Source organism: Oryctolagus cuniculus, chromosome 5, assembly GCF_051225735.1.
Source record: "Oryctolagus cuniculus isolate XC-2025 breed Fujian yellow rabbit chromosome 5, ASM5122573v1, whole genome shotgun sequence".
In the NCBI taxonomy this organism is placed as follows: domain Eukaryota; kingdom Metazoa; phylum Chordata; class Mammalia; order Lagomorpha; family Leporidae; genus Oryctolagus; species Oryctolagus cuniculus.
Genome location: NC_142871.1, coordinates 66,158,430 through 66,181,012, shown reverse-complemented (window position 1 = coordinate 66,181,012; position 22,583 = coordinate 66,158,430). Strand labels below are relative to the sequence as shown.

General features: G+C 38.7%; 1 protein-coding gene across 5 annotated transcripts in view; it reads left to right on the top strand.

Moving 5' to 3' along the window:
- The first annotated feature begins 895 nt into the window (after window positions 1-895).
- Window positions 896-22,583, top strand: part of LIN28B (lin-28 RNA binding posttranscriptional regulator B) — a 134,983-nt gene continuing 113,295 nt past the window's right edge. The window contains exons 1-4 of one of the 5 annotated variants that reach the window (XM_089332816.1): window positions 896-1,000; window positions 9,539-9,587; window positions 17,435-17,622; window positions 21,738-21,999. In XM_089332816.1, the coding sequence (XP_089188942.1) occupies window positions 9,554-9,587; window positions 17,435-17,622; window positions 21,738-21,896 (381 nt within the window). In that variant the 5' untranslated portion in view covers window positions 896-1,000; window positions 9,539-9,553 and the 3' untranslated portion in view covers window positions 21,897-21,999. Of the gene's footprint in view, window positions 1,001-1,776; window positions 1,879-9,538; window positions 9,588-16,314; window positions 16,561-17,434; window positions 17,623-21,737; window positions 22,000-22,583 lie in introns of those variants that run through there. The other 4 variants (XM_051855427.3, XM_089332815.1, XM_051855429.3 and 1 more) reach the window with 4 other exon arrangements.

Here is a 22,583-nt window from a genome sequence, read left to right as displayed (position 1 = left end):
TCCACAGACCCTTTGGCGCTCTGTAGTAAAGTCTAAGTCTCTATTCAGTCTGAGATGGAGTACTTATTGCTCAGGAAACAAACAGCTGGTACTAATTTCCTTCATTTCTGATTGTCAACGACGCCCACTGGACTCCAAGCTACTTCACCATTGACTACTTTGAATCGCGTCGGAATTAATTATTTAACTAATTACCTCGCGATATCTCCAGAGCGTTTGTAGTGAAGGAAAAGAAGTTACGCGTTTCAGGAAGGATTTTGCTACGCTTCGTAGTTTCACTGCACCAACGGGCCAGGTTGGGGAGCACCTAGTGGCGCTGTTCCGCCTCCCTGCAGGAGCGCCCCAAAAGCAGCCACCTGGGACGCCTCGGGGGCTGGGGGCCCGACGCCGCCCGCGTGACCGACAGGTCCTGCCCTTCACAGCCTCCGCCGGAGCAACCAGCAACGGGGCCGCGCCTTCGGGGTCGGCCGCGGGAGGCGGCGCGCGGCCCCGGGAGCCCCCGGGGGAAAGCCCAAGCGCGGCCGCGCGCGCCCACCCGACCCAGGAATGAATGGAAGGTTCAATCTCGCGCGCTCGGCGCCGGCAGCCAATGACGCGGCCGGGAACGGCGGCGGGCAGGTGTGCGCGTGCCGCCGCCTGACGCAGGGCCCCAGTCGAACCGCCCGGAGCCGCGGCCGCCGCGCCCCCCTCACCGCGCCCGCCACCCGCCGGGCTGCGGCGGCGGAGCGGTGGCGACAGCGGATTCGGCGTCCGGCAGCTGCGCGCCGCGTCCCCTCGCCGGCTCACAATGTGCTGACCCTCCCCGCCCCGCCGCGCGCATCCCGGGTCTCCGGGCTGCTGCCGCGCTCGCTCCCTCAGGAAGTGCCAGGCTCCGGGCCCCTTCCTCCGCTCCGTCCTCCCGGACTGAAGGCCACACGCGTTACTCACACCCTTCCCCGCCTTCCCCCGCCCCATCCCCCGCTCACACCCGGGCTAGAGACGCGACCATGAGGCCCCGGAGGTAAGCGGCTCGCGCGCGCGAGCGTGGCCGGGTGTGCGCGCGGGTGCGAACCCTGCCCGCGGTCCCGGGGCTGGCACGTGAGCAACGTCGAGGGGCGCTCGGCGAGCAGGAAGAAAGGAGGAGGCGCGAGCGGCAGGGAGGGGCGAGGAGCGGGCCCGGTGGGGAAGTGACAGGTCTCGCAGCAAGTTGCCGTTCCGAGGAGCCGGAGCGCCGCGTCCTTCCTTCGTCGGCCCTGATTTATTAACCCCCGGGACGCGGGCGGTCGATGTACTTCCGGGTTCACACCTTTCTCTCCCCGCTCCGCGCCGCTGGGTCGGCGCTGCGTGTGGGCGCGGCAGGGCCAGCGCGGTGGCTGGGTGTGGAGGGCCGAGGCCGCCCGGGGGCTGCCCAGGGCTGCCGAGGGCGGGGCGCGGGCGCCTCGGGGAGCAGCGGTGCGGTGCGGGGCCGGGGTCGCCGCGGAGGGTCGGCGCGGCTGCTGCGGGCGCTTGTGGCGCGCGGGGAGGATCCGCCAGGGGGCGTCCGCACCTGCCCTTCACGCTCCGCAAACGGAGCTGCTTTGTACCGGGCAGGCGTCGAGGGTCCTCTTCGCCTCGGTGTCGGTGATGTAAATTCTTGAGTGAAAATTAAGGATTTGGAGAGAACGGAGAGAAAGACGCACTTGGTTTTAGGTGGTTTTTGCAGAGGAAAGGCTAAGGAAGAAACACGTTTGCAGAGAAGGTTTCACTGACCACCTACCGGAACCCTGGCTGCGGGTGCTTTACAAGGATTTGCACTCTAAAAAAACTTTTAAAAAAATTGCATGTTAATAAATATTGAGTGTTTTCGAGTAACACCTTACAGTATGTATGTAGTGCCCTCATTGCGGAAATTTCTTAAATGTAAGTAATAGTAAGTCGGCCATTTTGAATTGTTTCCTGTAACACAGAATGAAATCTTAGGTGCCTGTGTTCCCCGGGAGTTCTCTTTGGTTCTTTCTGTGGATTTCTTCTCATTCATAGTTTTTTAAGGCTAGTAAATAATATGACTGTTCATAGACCTGAATTCTCCAGGGAGGAGCTTTATACCTATAATTGTTAGCGCAAGGGAAAAAGAAATTATGCTCGTGTTTTATTGTAGCTTTTATTTCTTGATCACAGATGTGGGGGAAGTGAAGATTATGAGACAACTGCTATTAGAATGAATTTTTAAAATTTACAACGTTGCTGGAAAAGCATGACTTAGAGTGATTTTTAAACTCTGATCAGGAAAATCTTCGTTTCATTTTTTGTGCAAATTATCAAATTTAGTTGGATACAAGACAAAATCGTTTTTGTACAAAAGTAAATTTTTAAGTCTAACAGTAAGTTGTAAAACATCAGTTTTATTTAATTTTATGAAAGCTTTTAAGGAAACTTTAAAAATTAAAATTGAATTATTGGAAATATATGCTAGTGATTTAAAAATAATAGTTTGTTATGAAATTTTTTTTGTTATGGATTTGCACAGATTTAATAGAGGAGGAAGGCTATAAATTAACAAAATAGCATGTAATAATCAGCCATTTAGATGAACAATTAAAGCCTTGCCCATTTTGGGGGTGATTCTTGCTTCTCTTTATTTTTGCATATGTGAAATACAGCAACCCAGTGTGCCTAATTTCCTAAAGAGCTTTAGGAATTAAACTGTCACAGTCTCCTTCTTGTACTTAGTGGGCAGGGGACAATTATAATGAGTTATTAGATTTTTCCATTTCACAAGTAAGATCATGTAGTTTGGCTTTATAGGGTCAGAAGAATTTAAGAACTGGAACATAGTGGTTATTGGAACTGTTTGTAGGTACTTTTCAATAGATCTAGAACCAGATGATTTAATGTCTATTTTCTCATTAATTGTTTTCAGATTGTCTTACATATATAGTGCCAAACTTCTTTCAGAAAAGAATTTGTTAAATTAATCAGGATTTAAATACAACACCTACTGAGTTGTGGGAGGCGGGGAGGGAAATCAGGTCAATGTAAATGAAGCAGATGAAGATTTAAAACAGTAGTGCTCAAAGTTATGTCTTCAGAATGATGTATTTTAAAAAGGGTGTTACATGTATAAGTTCCAAAAAGTCACTAGAATTTTGGTGAATATAGTGGATTTAAGTGTTTTTCTTCCTCCTGTTTACTCTGAACAAAGAGTACCCACCTGAAAGTTTAATAATGCTTGTTAGCTAATCATGTAACTTTTTTTTAATTTGTAGCATGCAGCTATCATAATTTACAATTCATGATGAAAGATGAAAAATAAGTTACTAAATAAAAATAAGTCTTCATGTATAGGACGTTGTCTCTTTAAATTAATCAAAGTGCTACGCACAGCTACCAAATTTGCAAACTGTATAAGCAAGCTGAGGCCAGGAAAAGATCCAGAAACATTTATCTTAATGGATAGCTGAACTGATAAAAAGAAATGGGGTTGTGGAGATGAACCATTTACAAGTAATTAAGCCTATTGATTATGAAAGGGACATTATGCATTTTTTGTCAGCTAAAGGGTTTTTTATTTAATATTTTTTAGAATTTAATTTTTCTTTTAAAATTCTCAAATTTTTATGTTTAAACTCTTTAGACCCTAAACCTGATTTTCTTACCTTTTAAAAAAGGGACTACGTTTTCTTTACAAATGAGTACTGTTTTTTGTGAACTGCAGAATAATGCATTTCTAGCCAAACAGAACAATAACAATTCTTTATATCAGATACTTAAGGTTGATTTATGCAAAACATATGTAGGAATATGCAGGATGTAGAGATACACTGGTTTCAGAAACTTAGCCAGTACCAACATGGGTAATAGTATTGTCAGATTTCTCTGACACAATGGGGCTGTATGAAGTCGCTGACCATAGTGCTGAATCAAGCAGCCATATTGGTCACTGCTAAATCTGACTGAAAATTATACAGATACTGTGTAGAGGTTCAGGTAGCTTCAAGACTGTAGGAAAATTCATTTCATGCATTTTTAAAAACTTTTTATCTAGTAGAAATGGAATTGTCTAGGAATTGTGAAGAAATTTTATTTCTGAATTGCATTAATTTACTGTGTAACACTGATTTGGAATAATGTCAGTAAAGTCCATAGGGTCAGTGGTAGAGGTTTCTTTTTAGAAAGCTGCCCACTTGCAGATGGTGACAGGATCTCAAAACCAGTTTAAGCAACTAATGAATTCACTCAAAACCACAGTTTCAGTTGATGCTGCTGTAGGGTTGAGTATGAGCTTGATGTTCGTAGTTTTTGAATCAGATTTATATTCTGACATTAGCAAAACCAACATCAAAATATGTAATTGTCACACTTAAACTAGAAACTTTTCATTGAATAAATTCCACTTAAGAACAATGTGAGTAATTTTTTAACAAAGAGAAGATCATGAATTTTACAGTTACAGCTGTCTTGATCTAGCACTTTTGGGAGATTCTCTATTGTTTGAACCAGGGCAAACAACAGGCTTTCATTGCCTACAGTGTTGCCATGCCCCACATTGTGTGAACAGTTACCTGAAAAGGACTGCTACAATTCATGTAGTATTTCACTAAAAATTACTATTTTTAGCATAGAACTTTGACATTATTTTACTAAAAATAGCATGAGTTTATATGCAGGATCATCAAATTAAGGGTCAAAGGTGACAAACCAGGACAAAGGGCATGCAGCTCATTTTCAAGCAATCAGTTTCTAGTTTTTTCATGGCTGAACAAAAGCTTAATTATACAGAAAAAAGGACTTAGTGTTGAATGACCAGTTCTAATGGTGGAAAAACATGTTTTAGATTTTCTAGATATTTTCAAATCAGTATTTCTTTTAGAGATAAATTTACTTGGGAAGCAAGCACTGAAATACTACTTTTATGTTTTCAATCAATTCTCTTCTGAAATATTAGTTCAGACTACAGAAACATTGTAACCAAAATGTTCTAGACTGAACAGTTTAAACATAGACTGGACAGTTTAAAAGCAGACTAAATTTTTTGTAACTTTAAAATTTTTTTACAGTGTAAATTGTGTTTTGTCTTTTTACATTAACCTAATTTCTGCTAGTTATAATTGTGTTATTTTTATTTCGTATTAATGGTACTTATTACACCATTAGGTCACTGTCAGTGATTTAAAGATGAGCAATCTCTAAAACTTCTCTTTATTATGTTAAAATATTTATGGAAATTTTAAAAAAATTTAAATTGACACTGTATATATGTTACAGTGTGACATTTCAATACATGTATATAATGTGTACTGATCAAGACAGGATAATAAACATTTATCCTTTGAAACGGATATCGAAAACATTTCAAATGCACTGAAAGTTTTCCTTAATCTCTGGTGGTATTTTTAATTTTTAACATTAATAATGTATATTAAAGCTTAATATGTATGACATAAAAATTTCATATTGATTAAGCAAGTATTAGTTTTACAGGGAGTCATTATTATTAAAGTTTTGATGGGCCTTCAAAATGTATGTGATTAACTTTTTTAAAGACAGGAAGTTTACAGGATTTTTTACTCTTTCTTTAATCTGAAATCACTATTGCTTCCTTTTATTTTTCTTCTATTTTGTATGCCCTACACAGTGACTCAGCTGTGAGCTTTATTATATAAAACTGTTGTTTCAGAACAACAGTCAGAGAACACAAACATTTGCTTTAGCAAAACCAACGGTGCTGTGGCTCAGCTCTGTTAGTTACATTTAAGCTGAAGAATTGTTTATCAATATTTGTGCCATGATCATTGCCTTTAAATAATTTTGACAGTATGCCATTTGAATTAAATGATTATTCTTTGAAGATTTTTATCTTCTAGAAAAAAATCTTTCCTATTACACTATTTGAAGAAAATGATTGAGCTGCCCATATCTTTTTTGTGAAACCAATTAAATTTCAGTTTGTAAAATGGTTGAGAAAGTTAAATTCATCTCTGTGGTTCAGCAGTATTACAGATATTACCCTCTATGATTAAGTGTTTCTCATAATGCATTGTAAATTAAATCATTTACTTTGTATTTATTTAAAAAATGCAACTTTGGAATGTTTTTTTCTTAAAGAGCTGTAAAGTTTTCCATTCTCATAATTTTCAAAATATTGCACAAAATGAGAAGCTTCCTGTTTGAGAATTCCAACAATCTTAAGATTATTAAACTATAAATATTTCTTTCATTTTAAGGAAGCTATTTTCTTTAAATTTTCTATGCTTGTATATGATTGGGAATACAGCATCAGTATATATCCAAAATTATATTTTTTTGTTTAGTGGAATTGCAAAACAACTTCTGATTTTTGCTTAAGTAGCATTTGAATATAGTATATTGAGTGATTCTAAAGAAATAATTACAGTAAAAAGTTTTAACTCCTATTAAACACTTTTAGAGGAAAACGTAAGAAAATATTTTCATGAAGCATCCACATTCACTTCAGTTTTGAACTTCCACATCCAGTAATTTGATATGTGTATATATTGTATTTTAAGTTACAGTCAATTCAAAGAAATACTGTGCTTTAGATTTCACCCAGGGTCTGTGTAGTGTGTTTGCTGTGATTTTACATAGTGCATTTTAAAACTCCCCCCAACTGTTCTTTTAAGAAGAAAAATCACTGTTCCCTATAGTTGGCTTTCCAAAGAATGCATTTACTTCAATGAGAGATAAAATGTACTGTAAATTCATTCTTGTTGTAAATCATCAAGTGAATAGTTAGTAAACATTATGTACTTTACACTTACGTTATTTTAGAAAATACTGATAATAGTTTTTGAATGTTGAAAAATTGTGATGAAATTAATGAAATTTTTCATTTATTATGCTGAATATTCTTGATTGCTAAATCATTTTTTACTGACATGAAGTAATCTTTGCATTATATTAGTATTAGAAGTAAAAGTTAACATGATGTAAGTTGAATTGAAATAAAGTTCTGTGTGATGTGTTATATATTAGTATTGTACTTTTATTCATTACTTAATTCTCTGGGCTTAACGGCTTATCTTTTTTTTAATGAATTATAATATATAACTTTTAGAACCAGTTATTTCTTTTACATTAGTTAAAATCACGAGTAAAGTACTTGAGAAGAATATTGTTATATATTTAAAAGGAGGAAATATGAAATCTAAGAATGTCCATAATGGATGTTTATTTCTATGGTATTAAATCGATATCTTTAAAGTAAAGTTTAAATTATACATATATTTGTAATAGTCAAATGTTAATTGCCTATCACATTTTTTTCATAAAGTGTTTTTAAATTTTGTGTGCAAGTTGATTTCTTCTCAAAAAGTCACCTAGAGTCAACCAAGCTACAGAAATTCATTGTCATTGATTCATTCAAAACCATATATTGAACACTAAAGAATGCCAGTATTCAAATAAAGAGTGAAATATGCAGAATCTCTGCCACTGTCCAGCATGAAGTCAAGTTGGGAGAGAACATCTTCATGGACTATTACAGTAAATTACAACACCCTGTTAACATTGTACTCAGTATGGAACAATCAGGAAAGAGGTCTAGTGGAGACTGAAATGATGAACAGAGACTATTCCAGTGAAGGAACACAGAAGTATATGCCAGGATTTTACAGTTTTTATTAGATTTTTGTTTTCTAATAAAAGCTAATGAGTTTTAAAAAATACTTTACCAAAAATTTGAATATTAAAAATACTCAGGTATAAAATATAAATATTTGTTTTGGAAGTATTCATGCACTTAAAATTATTTTAATTCCTTGTTATTTTGCTTAAAAATAATCACCTGGAATAACAAAAATTGTAAATAATTTATAGAACTCTTACCTCGTTGCTATGATAGTTATTTAGTAAATATTAGGTGGACAGATTGTAATATCCATTTTAAGCTTAATTCTGTTTTCTTTACCAACTCTTGTTTTTGAAAAAATTTAAAGCAGTACTCATTTTCAGTGAAATGTATGAATTGTCTATGAAATAATACCATTTTCCTTTCAAAGGGATGCTAATATTAAAATTAATAATAGCTGGATAGTGAAAAAATCTGAACATCTTTATCATTCAAATTGAATAGCAAATTAAAACCCCCAAAACTTAAAGAGCTCTTGAATTAAAAAGCTTTATGTAGCTAATTTTATGTTATTTGATTCTGACATTATTTAATCTACCATTTATAATAACCTATCCATTTTGAAAAGTTTTTGATAAAATTCTGTGCTTCGACATTTTAAAAATGTGTTGATTTGAACTTTTCTGAAAATATAAACATTGGATTAAGCATAAGAAAGGCATAAGCCAATGGTTTTGCAAAAATATGTATGCATAATTAAACACATAAAGCAAATGTGTGAATCAAAACTTGATACAGGCTCAGTATAAAGGAAAGCTCTATTTCAACAAGTTTTAATTATGAATTTTGTTAGGATCTGTCATTGTGTCTTTTGGTTGTAAACACAGGATAACTGAAGGGTTTAATGTATAGAGGTTCACATGCCTTTTGTTCATTTTCTTCTAGTCTTTTCAAATCTTATTCAGTGGGATTGTCTTCCTTTGTAAGAAGAATCTTGGGTCAACATTCAGTAGAACTCTGCACTTGGAGAATCTTCTGTTTGAGAAGAAAATTAGATCACAATTTAAAGAACTTACACAGAGTGGTTTATTTTTATATAAGCTGTATATGTGTATGTGTGTATATATATATAATACATATGTATGTGTATGTGTATATATCATGTAAAAGTTAAAGAAAGGAAGATAAACCTGGGAGGTAGCAGGTGAGTTGGATGTATATTCAAACCAATTTATTTTCCAAACCTTAGTAACTGTAATCCAAAGGTAAAAATGATAATTCAGTGCCTTCAAGATAGTCTCATCCAGCTGTTGTTACTAGGTGGCCTCTTCATTGCAATTTTTATTGTGTTGTAACATCTGTCAGCAGCAATATCAGAAACAATATTAGAAACATCAGTACTTACATTTTAAAATGAAAATTGTTTTTGCTTTATAAAATATGAATTAATGTGTACTAGATTATCTTTAAAAATACTTAGTGATTGCTATACCTTTTTCTTAAAAAAACATTTAAATACAACAGAAAGACCCAATATCAGTGGTAACAGTACCATAATTAGATGCCCATGAAGTATTTCTTAAAGTATATCTGAAGAGAGACAATCAAGTAAGTTCACCAAGAAACAATAATGAAGGCTAGGTAGATTAGTATTATGGGTGGAAAAATACTGGGATTCTTGAATTACAGTGTAAAATTAAAAACTTAAAAGTTGCCTTGCTGATGAAATTGGCATCTTTTGACTGCATCTTAACAGACTTGTTTTAAATGTTTTTTTAAACCAAAGTCCTTTAATAGAAATCAAAGGCAAGTTTATGCCAATTGCTTATCTGATTTTGCTAGGTGAGTCTTAAATTGTAAAAATAAGTTTACAAGTCACTTCACAGAGTCAAAACCTGGGCATTTTATTGCTTTCTAATGAGCAATTAAGCTGAAGAAGAGGCAATTAAATAGGCAAATAATGTAGTACTGACTTGAGCTCTCTGATTTTAGGTTCTTCAGAAGACGATGAGGTCATTCAACCAGGTTTCATCAGCCCCAGGTTAGTCTTTTTTTGTTTTTTGATAAATATTTCATTTATCTTATGTTTTAAAAATCACTGTAAGCATCTGGGAGAACTTGATAGCCCTCAAGAATTTTCCATCCTGACTTTCCATTTTGGCAAGATGGTCCTACTGTACGCCATCCAGATTACTGCATCTGCAAAGCTAAATTCCCACCAGAATTGTGTGGATAACATCTTCTAATTAATTCTTTTCCCCTCTTGATTTTAGCAGTATTGGACTTTGTAATTCCCATCTATAACCCCAGGAACATAGAAAATAGATGAATCAAAAGTATTCATAGCTTGTTCATTTTTGTAATTCCCAAAGTAAAATAGGCATTAACTAATATATCTTGAATTAAATTAAAAAGAGGCTTGGTGCTGTTTTTAAATAATTCACCATAACATAAATACCACAATGTTTTAGAAATTTTGGTGGAATTTCTCTAATCCAGGAATCTCCATTTATGTTGCTTTTCATGAACATGTATCAAAGTTTGTTCTTCATTATCATACTACAAAAACTGAATCATTTGAACTTCTTCACATTTTAATCTTAGAATTTTCACATATATTTTCCTCTGTCACTGGAATGAACTTAGGTAACTTTTATGAGTAATCGTTTTATTTAATAATGTACTACCCTGATAGCATTTAATAATGTCTTGGCTCAGCTCTTGACTAGCAACAAAACACACCTAAGCGCTATGATGTGCCAATGTTTATGCACAAGTAAAATGATGTTATTCTGTTATTAAAGTTAGTAGATACAGGATTGTGGATAGCAGGAGGTTAGGAATAAGGATTAAAATGTTTAATGAGAAAACCATGAAAGATTAGCATTTGACACTTTACTATTTTTTTTTTTTTTTGAGTGAATCCTTTAAGGTGGAGATGATGCTCTAAAGAGTATCCTAACAATGAAGATTCTCAAAAGTCATTACAATATTATAATACGCCTGGCAGATTCCCTTGATTATTGATACTGGTTTTTCTCTGGGGGCAAACTGGTAACAGTGTAGAGACCTTTTTCTTTTCTGTTGGGAAATAATGTTAACACCAATGTGTTAAGTGACTGCAATAAAGTTTCATGTCTGTGTTTCCTTGTGATTAAAAAAAGGGGGTTGGAGGGGAAAGGCACCACTTTCACCAAAAGAAAGGTTCTTTCAGGAGATTACATTTTAAATTGAAAGTTTCCACGTGAACAGGTCCAGTCTCCTCATTTTGTAGGTGAGGAAACTTGGGCTCTTCGAAGCTTAGTGATTATCCCAGGGCCACAAGCTTCCTAAATGGGACCAGAACCCTGGCCTCCAGTAATTTCTAGCTGAATGCTTTTTCTCCAAAGATTGGCTTCCCAGATAGGCATCTTTAAAACTGAAGATTTCCCCCTCATTTGTCTCATCCTTTAGTCTCCCTCTCTTCTTTTCCTTCCTAATTCTGATATACCTGTGTTCTCCCAGCAAAGAAACCCAAAGTGTAAATATTGAAACAAAATGCCTGACCGTCCCCACTTTTATTTCAGTTGATTATTTCTTTTGATATTATTATGGTTTAAAGAACACACTTTTATTCATTGCTTTGGAGGATGAAAAAGGAATTCTGTGTTTACATAGTGTCTTTTCCACAGACTCAGAATATTTACTGCAAAAAGATCTTTAAATTATGGAACATACATGTTCCAAGTAGTTCAGCTGAAAAATACCGACTTTCATTTGTCAAATAAAACAAGAGGTTTTCTTTTGTGTTATTGTGGGCAAAGTAAAACTTATTACTAAATGATTTTTTCTAGCGAAATTATCTAATAAAATCATTTGAGGAATTTGTTGAGTAGAGTTTGTAAAATATTTGAGAGTATCATACAATTTTAATTTTTCCTTTTACTTGGGAGAGAAGTATATTGATAAAATAGGGTTATTTTTGCTATTCCAGTTTCTTTTAAAAAATACTTTATACAAATGGTGGGCTTAAAATAACCTCCCTTTTCTGAATTACTTTTGTTGCTCTCAATACTTTGTTGAAACATATCTGACCAAAAAAGAAGGAAGCATTTACAAATGGTTGTGTTATTTTACTCTTTTGAAATATAAAGGTAATCTTCCTGGGAAACTTAAAATTTATGTTAATTCGTTCCTAAGTTTCCAGTTTTGCTGTTATTTCTGGGGGAAATGTGTCAAGAAAGTATTTAAGGAAAAGCTCAAGAAATTTTACAACTGCATACAATTTTAAAAGTGGAACAACGGTGTTAAGCCAGAGCATGTGTGTCCAAGGATTTAGAAATTAAATGAGATGAGAACGGAATTTTGCGTTTCGGGAGCTAAAACAAAGCGCCCCCACATTCCGACGGGCCGGTATCCTAAGACCTGCGCCCGGGCGGGGACCCCTTTCGTGGGGCCTCCACGTACTGAGAAGTGGAGAAGGCGGCCGGCCGATGGCCCGCAGCTCGCCCGACGTGCGCGCCCAAGGCTTTTGCGCGGGAAAGATTGCGCCGGGGGCCGAGGGGGTTCCCGAAAATCGTCGCGCCCGCGCGGCCACCCCCGCCCGCCGACGGCCCTCCTGACCCTCAGGCTCCTGGCGACGTTTCCGTGCCTTCCCGATAGGACGGCGCCGGGGTCCGTTTGCAGACGGCTCCATTTTGGGCAGGGCCTGGTGGGGGCGGGAGTGGTCATTTCCTGGGGTCCTCCTGATTCTCTCCCTTTGACCACACTTACCTTACTCTGAGGAGCTTCTCGCATCTCCTAGATCAAGGGGTCAAATTCTAAACGACACAAGTCTGGCAATACAATACACGCGGAGGGTTTGCGCCTAGTGTTTTTGCCATCGTAGCTGAAGGCAAGGGTTCCTTTTGTTTGTTCTTGGGGACAAGATGACAGATATAAAATCCCTGCTAATGAGTTTGAAATCACCGGCCTTCCTTGGAAGGGTCTGGACCTCCACTGAGGGGGTGGTGATGCGATGACTAAAGGGAGAGGTGAGTGAAGAGAGGTGAGAGGAAGTTGTGAGGACGGAGGTGCACGCTCAGCGCGAGTTCGCGGGGCTGCCCCGGCGGCGCTGGCGTGCAGCTTCGACCCCAGCTGCGGGGAGCAGAGGGCGGGTGGGGCGGCTCGGCGCGGTGCCGCTGCTCCTCCTCCCAGGTTTAAGAAGAACCGAAGCATTGTTTCTGCTTTAATAGAAGTCACTCGTTGCTTGTAGTTGAAAGCAGCGGTGGTAGGCTCCCCGCATTGTACTGTTGGGGGCTGGGGGCAGGCTGAGAAAATGTGTACCTGTTTTACAAACGGGGGAAACCCGATTGTGCGAACCAAGGGCCTCCTGGATCTGCACCACCCCCTGCCCCCGGGTCTTTGTAGCTACTTGAGCTCATTTTAAAGACATTCTGAAAGAACTATGATAAGTCAAGCTATAAAACATTGAGTTTTCGCAGGTACAAAACATGCGTTTTGAGTCAAACACAGATCTTTGTGGCACTAAAAACAAGTAGGAAATGAGAAAAAAATTAAAACCAGAAGACTTCAGGAAGGTGACAAATTGGAAAGCATTCTGGGAGACTCAGGACCATTTTATGTGAAAGAAGCACTCTGCGAGCTTTAAGAGCTTATGAGCGGTTTATAAAAGGATCTTAGGCTCAAAAGATTTGGGAACAGGGCAGAAAAAGATGAATCTATTTAAAAGAAGCGCCATATTCGTGAATTGGGACTGATGGTTTCTGTGTCTTCCTCCTTCCTCCTCCCTCTACTCTCCCCTCGCCTCTTTTCCCCCAACTCCTACCCTTCCCACCCCCAAGGTATGTAAATGCATTTGCCTGAAATTCTTTGTGAATGAATTTTGGAGGATTTCTCAGGGTTCCCAGTTGGAAAAAGCCTTCCACACAACTTGAAAGGCTGATGTCCCTCTCAGGAAATGAATGAGTCGATAACCTCTGACACCAGTGACCAGTCCAGTGAACCCTACCTTAATTCCACTAATACTGGAGGCCCCCAATCAGGCAAGACTTTGAGTCTCCTAACTGTGCCATCCAGCATAGCTCAGTTAAGAACCCTCACACTCTTCATTTGCGTGGTGATAGGTTCGAATTTCATCAGACTTAATAGTGATTCTGAAACCACCCACATACTGGCTCTGATTTTATAGTGAGTAAGCTTCTCTGATTAAAAACAAACTTATTAAAGATAAAATGGTGCTTACCATAAATATTTAACAAAACCAAGCTATGCTGGCTTATGAGATTATTATAATTACATAAATAACAACCCTTCACCTCAGTTTACATGAAAATCTTTCAAATTATGTTTCTGATATGCGATGTTCATTTTTAAATATAATTTTTATTAAAACTAGGTTTTCACATGACATGAAATGTTTAACCTGTAATGCTTTTGTTAAAGGTACTTCCTTAGAAGTTTATGTAATCTGTAATAGTAATAATCAGTGTCTGTTAAAATAATGCCTTGTAGGTTTTGTTAGCAAATAATTTCTTCAGAGCTCAGAGCTTTTGTTCTATTTCCTAAATCATTTGTATTTTAGTTTTTCTTTCCTCCTCACCCTCTGTTACCAAGGTTATTCCTTCCAAAATAAATGAAATGAAAAAGCTTGCCCTTTTCCCTGAGAATCAACAGAAAGAAACAGATGAAAAAAATCTTTCCGAATTGATCAGTTTTGATTGATGCCTTTATCACAAACAGCTGAAAATAACTTCTCCTCTTGAATACATCCATTTCTTTCAGACCCAAGCCAATTAGTTTGAATTTCGGTTTAGTTGTTGAGTCTGGGGAGGAGGTGCAACCAGGGGTGTGTGTGTATGTGAGAGAGAGAGAATGAGTGTGTGTGTGTGTGTGGTGATTTCTGGGGAGGAGGTGCAACCAGGGGGGTGTGTGTGTGAGAGAAAGAGAGAGAATGAGTGTGTGTGTGTGTGTATGTGTATGTGTGTGGTGCTTTCTGGGGAGGAGGTACAACCAGGGGTGTGTGTGTGTGTGAGAGAGAGAGAATGAGTGTGTGTGTGTGTGTATGTGTGGTGCTTTCTGGGGAGGTACAATCAGGGGGGTGTGTGTGTGAGAGAGAGAGAATGTGTGTGTGTGTGTGTGTGTGTGTGTGTGCGTGGTGCTTTCTGGGGAGGAGGTACAACCAGGGGTGTGTGTGTGTGTGAGAGAGAGAATGAGTGTGTGTGTGTGTGTGTATGTGTGTGTGGTGCTTTCTGGGGAGGAGGTACAACCAGGGGTGTGTGTGAGAGAGAGAGAGAGAGAGAGAGAATGAGTGTGTGTGTGTGTGGCAATTTCTGTGCCTTCTCGGTTCGGATCTCCCCCGTTTGAGGTGCAACTAGGGTTGTGTGTGTGTGTGTGTGTGTGTCTGTGTGGTGATTTCTGTGCCTTTTCCGTTCTGATCGCCCCGTTGGAGTCCCAGAGATGCAGTGCTGGAGTGCCTGCAGACTCGGTCGCCGGGCGGGGAGGGGTGGCGGGCACGGTGGGGGAGGGTCAGCCCGGCAGCTTCGCCGAGGGGAAGTGGTATTTGTACAGTTAGTTTTTCCGTAAACTGCTTGTTTAAGAAAACAGGGAGGGGGGGTGGGGGACAAGGACTGCTGACACTTTTTAGGACTCAAAACAAAGATGTTTCATGTTTTCAACGTAAAAAAAAAAAGTGTCTGGAGCTGGAGTGTGTTTACTGTAGTATTCGGTGAGACCGGTAATCTTGTCAGTATCTAGTTAGTAACCAACAATTTTCTGAACTGGGTGAACATTAGAAAAGAGGGGTGGAGGGCGGGCAGGAGGGGAAGGGACTAGCCTAATCCGTTACTGCGCATTCGATTATCCGCTTCTGCCGCCGGCGGGTACTGGACCCTCAAAACGTGAGGGGGTTCGGGCACCAGCACCCGCATTCACCTTCCGTGCGCCCCTCCCCCGCCTGCCCCACGCCGTCCCGCTCGTGGGGAACAATCGCGCCTGATTGAGGTTCACTCCATGGAAGGCTGGAGAACGGGGCTGCTATTTAGGAAGTCGTTAATCACATCTCCTCCCCCGGAAAGAGATGGCGGGGAAACCTGTGAAGTCCAATTCCTTCCCAACCCTCCTCTCCCTCCCACCTCCCCCCACCCCCGACCCCCGCCTCAAAACGTCCAGAAATGATAAACCCAAACGCAAGGGGATGGCGCCCCCCCCCCACCGCCCGGTAGCATTTTTTTTAAAAATTGGAATAAAATTTCAGGCTGCACAATTCAGGTAATTGTGTGTTTTTGCTCTCCCTTTTTATTGGGGGGGGGGGGAAGGTAGGTGTGTATCACCTTTATTAAAAGTTTCAGGGGAATGTAATTAGGTTTCATTCGATTTTTTACAAATCGTACGTTTTCCCCTAAGAAGCAAAGACGCGGGGAGCGTGCCGGGCAGGCTTGCCGCCGCGGAGGGACTGCGAGCTTGGGGGAGAACCGCCCCACGCGCTGCCGGGTGCGGGCGACCCCCTCCCCCACGAGCCGCTCCGCCGGGCTGGGGTGTCGGGCACGCGCGTGCACACTCGGGGCCGTGCCGGTCTCCTAAACCGGCGATTCACCGGGACCCTCCATTGTGTTTATGTGGAAGCACGAAATCGGCATTCTGATTTATCGTGAGGAAGCGTCCCAAATTGTCTTTCAAGATAACGTGTCTGAGTTTTTTTTTTTTTCGCGTTCATTCATAAATTATTTTGATGTCAGCACAGATGAAATGGCGATTGGTTATCTCTTCCTCTTGCCAGCCCCTTAAGGATCCGAGGTGAAATTAGTAGCAAGAAAGCATGTAATTGACAAAGTCACGTGTGCTCAGGGGGCCAGAAACTGGAGAGAGAAGAGGAAAAAAAAATCAAAAGAAGGAAAGCACATTAGACCATGCGAGCTAAATTTGTGATCGCACAAAATCAAGATGTTAGATTGATGCAGAAGATCACTCCGTTCCAAAGGGAAAGTTTTCATCTCACGAGTTTGGAGCTGAGGGCCCGTGGGGCAACATGGCCGAAGGTTAATTTTCTTTTCTATTGTTTTACTGTGATTTTCTTTCTTCTTTCCTCTCCCCTCGACCCCCTCGCCCACCCTTCCTTGCTCGTCTCCCCCTTCCTCTTTTACCCCAATACTGAGCATTACCTCCCTGCCCCCCATTGCGCCGAGGGGCTTTCTGCAAACCTATTGTTATAGATCTCCAAAAATGTTTTGTACCGCCCACCCTGATTCACAACTTGAAAAGCTTTCAGGGGGCTATTGTTTGAATTGTGTGAGTGTGATTAAGCGCAGTTTCAGTTAGTGAGCCCTAGAAAACTTTCATACACCTGCCCCCTCCCCCCTTCCACCCCAACTTTAATTGAAAGTTATGGTGAGGGGGGGAGGGGAGGGGAACGCACATTGCAAATCAGCCTGGATTCACGGCCGCCGCATGTGCATTAACTGGTAGTGCTAACCATCTTCCCGATTTCTCTTTCCTCCTCGTGCCCGACGGAGGGGCTGATTGGGCTACAAATCTGTCTTTGTAAATGGGATCAGTGTGAAATCAGCAGCATGCAAGCCAAGTATGGAATGCCGTACTGTAGTATCTGGCTGAAAAACGGAGTTAAATGAAAAAGTACGCGCGTATGTGCAGAAACGTGGAAGTTGGCGTGATCGATAGAACAGTGTGGCTTCCCCCTCCCCCGCTTCCCTTTTAACCCTTTTCGTGTTAGACATTTTCTGTAGAAGAAAAGGAGGCAGACCATTTATTAGTGTGTTTTCTGTTTTTTCTCCCTCTTCCTGCGCCCCCCCCCCCAGCAGTTTTCTTTTTAATCCCCTCGTTGAATGGGCACAGTATGAGAAAATACACTAACTGACTTTTTTTTTTTTTTTTTTTTGTCCTGTTCCGTCTCAGGCGGGGCAAGCAGAGGTGGCGGAGAAGAACTCGGGAAGCTGCCGGAGCCGGCAGAGGAGGAATCCCAGGTTTTGCACGGAACTGGCCACTGTAAGTGGTTCAATGTGCGCATGGGATTTGGATTCATCTCCATGATAAACCGAGAGGGAAGCCCCTTGGATATTCCAGTCGATGTGTTTGTACACCAAGTAAGGCAAACTTTTTCCCCCCCTCTTACCTTTTTCCGTGTTGAGTTGATCTGCAGTTAAGTCAATAGATAGGCAATAATGTGCCCTTGTGTATACTGAGAGACAAAAACCTTCCTCTGAAATCACGAGGTGATCCAGTTTTGGGCAGACTTGTGTGAGCCCCTTCCTAGGTATTTTTCCCTAAACAGAAAATGAAGCCTTTGAAATTCCACTCTTTGGAATGGGGTTGATTTTGCTAGTATTTCCCCCTCCCTCCATTCCTCAGCAAAATTGCCTTCCTGCAGCTTCCGGTGTTATCGGTTACAATATTCCGTCGCCCATGGCGCGTGGATGGGTGGGAAAATGAATGAAGAAACAGTGATCGCTTTAAAGTTAAAAAAAAAAAAAAGGCAAAGCAAATTGTTGTAAGAAATGGTATAGGTCCCCTTATTTTAGTTACCTCCAGGCACAGCAGCTCCTTCTGTTATCATCACTGCTTGTTCTGTAGTCATTTGTAGATTCCGATCAAAATAATTTGATTTCATAGTATAATAAAATAAAGCACTTGTTGGCCCAGGATGGATTTGAAGAAATGTCGGCGAGGATGCTTGATAACCACACATTTTAGAAATAGGCTCCATAGAGCTTTGGTCCAAGGATTCTGTCTCTTTAAGAGACTGAATGAAAAAAAAAACATGTGGCCAAGGGCGGCTCTGGCTTGTGTGTTTAAAATTTGACTGCTATCCTGGGTAAATTTCCACCATTGCTTGTATTGAGTTGTAGTTTCTTAAGTTACTTAAATACCAAACACTGTCATTGCCTCCTCCCATATTCGAATTCTGCCCCAAACGTAATGAATTAATAATCTCTTCCCCTTCCATTCCTTCCTATTGCTTAATCTCTTTACAGTTAAAAAAGATATTTATAGTTTGCAAGCCTGATTGTTTCATCCACAGAAGCTAAGGAAATGTATATTCTCTGTAGTGAATTCAGAGTTAGAAATAAAGAGGCTTAGGAGTAAAGAGGTTTATTTTGGCTTGACATCTAAGTTAAAAAGAAGTGAATGAATGGCTTTAATAATACAGGTTGACTGACAGAGATGAATGCCTGAAATGCTTAGTATCTGTGCATGAGCATTGTGTATTTTATTTGATTTTGTGTTACGTATTCCTGGTAATATTTGCGCCCTCCCTCCCCAACCCAGCCCTGCTAAGGAATATCATCTTCATATTAAGTGTATAAACAACAGAAACATATGAAACCGTTCTGTTTTGATCTGTTGTCCTGTGGTGCTTGGTTAGCTGCCTGACCTTGCTGTGTGGTGTGTGTTCCTTTTCCAAAAGCCTGGCCGTCATTATTGGCTGTTTACATGTGGCAGGATCAGCATAATCTGTGAATTGATACAGGGTTTAAACACATAAATATGAGTCCACTTACAGGCTACTGGGTTTTATGCTTCCTATTTTGTGTTGTAAAATGAAGCTACATTTTCTGAATTTTCTTCTTTCTCCTCAGACTGAATGACTAAAAATCATTGACAAATCCATTTTCTCTCAGGCTCTTGCTTTCCCCTTTGAACCTTCTTTAGGTTGTTAAATTGTTCTTTACGATCTCATAAATTTGTTTTATAGATGAATGAAAAAAATAGCACTTTTTTTCTTTGTCTGATCACACCTTGTTATAATTTGTTTTTTTATGTTTACCTTTAAAATATTCAAATATTAGATACTTTATTAATGCTAATATTTAGAACCACAAGACATCAGGTTTAGCCTGTTTAACACTTATATGTCGATAAATATATCCGCTGAATTAAAAATACATTGTTGGTGACTTTTTTTTAATATATAGCTAACAGTTTCTAGATTATAAATATCGGTTTTTGATATTTGGCTTGCCTTGATCTTTTACACATCACTTATGTAAGAAAATGAGAATCTTAAATGATGCCTAGTTATGGTTTTCTGTCATACTTTGACATTTGTGTAAATTCCATATAAACTGTATGAATAATTGTTTGAAGAGGAAAGGAACCCTACTGATTTAGCCAGGCAACTACAAGTAATAATTAGGATGTATGTAGAGGTATCATGTGAGCATCCCCTTGCAGTCAGGTTGAAATTCAGGTCCATTTTATAAACTTCTAAAGACATTACTATTTTAGTTGCCATTTTTACTATTTGTACATTTTTTGAAAACATACCAGGTTTTGTGTATATATTACTTTTTTTTAATTATGTCTATGTACTACTTTGTTATCAAAGGAAATGCCTTATAGATATTAGGAATTTTAAATGAGTATAAACTCTAAATCAGTATGAACTCTAAATACATAACTCTAAATACTTTAAATATATGTCATCTTTTTTTTGAGTGTTAGAATTACATGTCATTCGATTTTTTTAAGTATTCTGAAACACATTTTTAACACTTTATGATTGAGGAAATAGGAAAAAATATTGATTTTAACTTTTTGAAAAAATAATTAAAAAGTTATACAAGGCATCCAGATTTTTTTTCTCTTTTAAAAATATTGACTGCTAAAAATTAACAATTCAGTTGTTACAAAGTAGAAGACTAGTGTGTGTTCAAATAGAACTGCACATTTGTAATTGCATAACTATTTAAAATTAGTCAGCATTAACATGACCAGACTTTCTTGTCCTTTCTTTGATGTTACAAATCCTCAAGTTTAAACACATGCCCAGGTGCTGTACTTTCCCTATCTTTAGAGGTGTTGATAGATAACAGTAAGAGTCTACCATTTGTGGGTGGTGTGTGGCCATTGCTGGTTTAAAGTGATAGTCTTCATATAATTTTCTAAAGTTAATTTGTATTTTACCTGATAATATTTGTATGGCTTAGAAATAAATATGTGTTTTGACCCTTGTTAGTGGTGAAATATTGAATTCAATAATGAATAGTTTTACAAGTTAGCAAAAAATATGTATTACACTAGTGAATTTTGTTACATTTCACTGTTTTTGAGGTGTTCCTTAAAATATTTAAGTGGATTTTGATGGTGACTTGGTTTGTAAAATAGGTTAAATCTTCAGGGATGTCTTAAGACTCCAATGCAAAACATGGAAATTTGTCTCCGTTGAAGTAACTGTGTGTGTGTGTGTGTGTGTGTGTGTGTTTAATATATGTTTGTAAATCTTGGCTCTTAACTAAGGTGATTTCATTAATTAGGATATATCTGCTTTGTGTCAATGATTAATACTTGTTTTTATTTTTTAAAATTAGTAACGATAAAAAAAATCTGTAGCCATGGTTAGATTGTAGGAAAGCTTATTTAAACTGCCTAGGAAAAAGTCACTGGCAATTTTTAAAATATTATGAATTTTTAATAGGACTTACCTTGATGGCACTTTAGAGGAAATGCATAGTAACTGGATATTAGATCGTTTTTAGACAAGGACAGTAACAACCTGTTGATGTTTGTTATCATCTAAATTTTTCTTTCAATAGATTTCTATGCTTAAATTCATTATCATAGCTTCACCTAAGAAGATAAAGTGATTGTTTGAATTTTATTTTGTTTGTGGTGTTACAGAATCCCTTTTCCTTATTGCCCTATCTTCAGTTCATTAGCATAATACTTCACATACTGAGTTTATATATGTATAGAATTATTTGCCATAAAAAGTGATGCATTTCATTTATTTAATAATTTATGCATGATTTATTTTCCAAAGACAGAGTAATTTCAAAAGAGCCACAATGAAACTATTATTACTCAGTAGGTTTGAATATTTATTAATAATTTGGTTTTGAAATTTTATTTATCTTTGAATGTTGGCATTTTCTTTTTAGGCTCTTTATTTCTCATTTATTTTGAGTTTTATGAATAATCAAAATGTGCAATACTGAAGAGTTTATATATTTTATGTTCTTTTTATTTTATTTAGGAAATATCTCAAGGAGTAATGGAAATAGAATAAATAATTATTGCAATTGAGATAAATTTAAAGTGTTCTTAACTGTAATATGAAAACATTTGGGTATGACTATTTAAATGTATGAAAGTGTTGAGGAGTATACACAGTTCAATCACTTGATTGAGCATAGAGATCATATCTGTGTTTTCAATAATAAGTATATAATTTATGACAACAAGTTTATCCCTGTGATAGCTTTGGGATCCACATGGAAGGAAGGCCTACACTTCCGGGAATGGAGAGGCCTACTTCCGGGGAAGAAAGTCCTTGTCAAGGTCCCTGCGGGTGCCTAAAGGTCAACCAATGAGGATCAGACCCGCCTCAACCTTTAACCCCCACGCCCTGTATCTATAAAAGGAGCTCTCCCAATCTCTGACGTGCGACTTCTCTGGCCCCTGCTCTGTTGCTCTGTTGACCGGTGAACCTCACCCAGGAGCGGAACCCCAATAAAAGCCTGTGAATTAATCGATTCGTCTGCCTGGGAAGATATGTTACGCGCCGTACACCTTACACCCTGTATGTTCATATGTAAGGACTTACCATAATATTTCATTGCTTATTAATTAGCTGTATTTACTTCTATCTTAGTTTAGCATGATAACATTTTTCAAAATAGAATATAAGTGATTATTATTGTCAGGGCCAGTTAAAATCCCAACTAAAAATATTCAGAAAGAGAAATCTTAGAGAATTAAGAATATGATCATGAACTATTACAGCTCATTTGTACAATGAGTTATATATTTTAATATTTTTTAAATAGTTTCTTATATACGATATTTTTAAGATTTTTTTGCCCAGGTGACATTCAAAAGACTCCCAAACCAAATGCTCTAAAGCTGTTTAATCATAAAACCACATTTGTAAAATATTTCAATCAAAATTTTATGACTTTATTGTAGCCCTAAAGATATTGCTTACTTCCCTTTCGATTTTCAAATGATAACATATCTTCCAAACTCTTTTTTTTTACTTATAAGAAGATATTCTCCCCATAAATTTAAACTTGAAGTGAAAATTGGTATGTATCTTAGACATAGT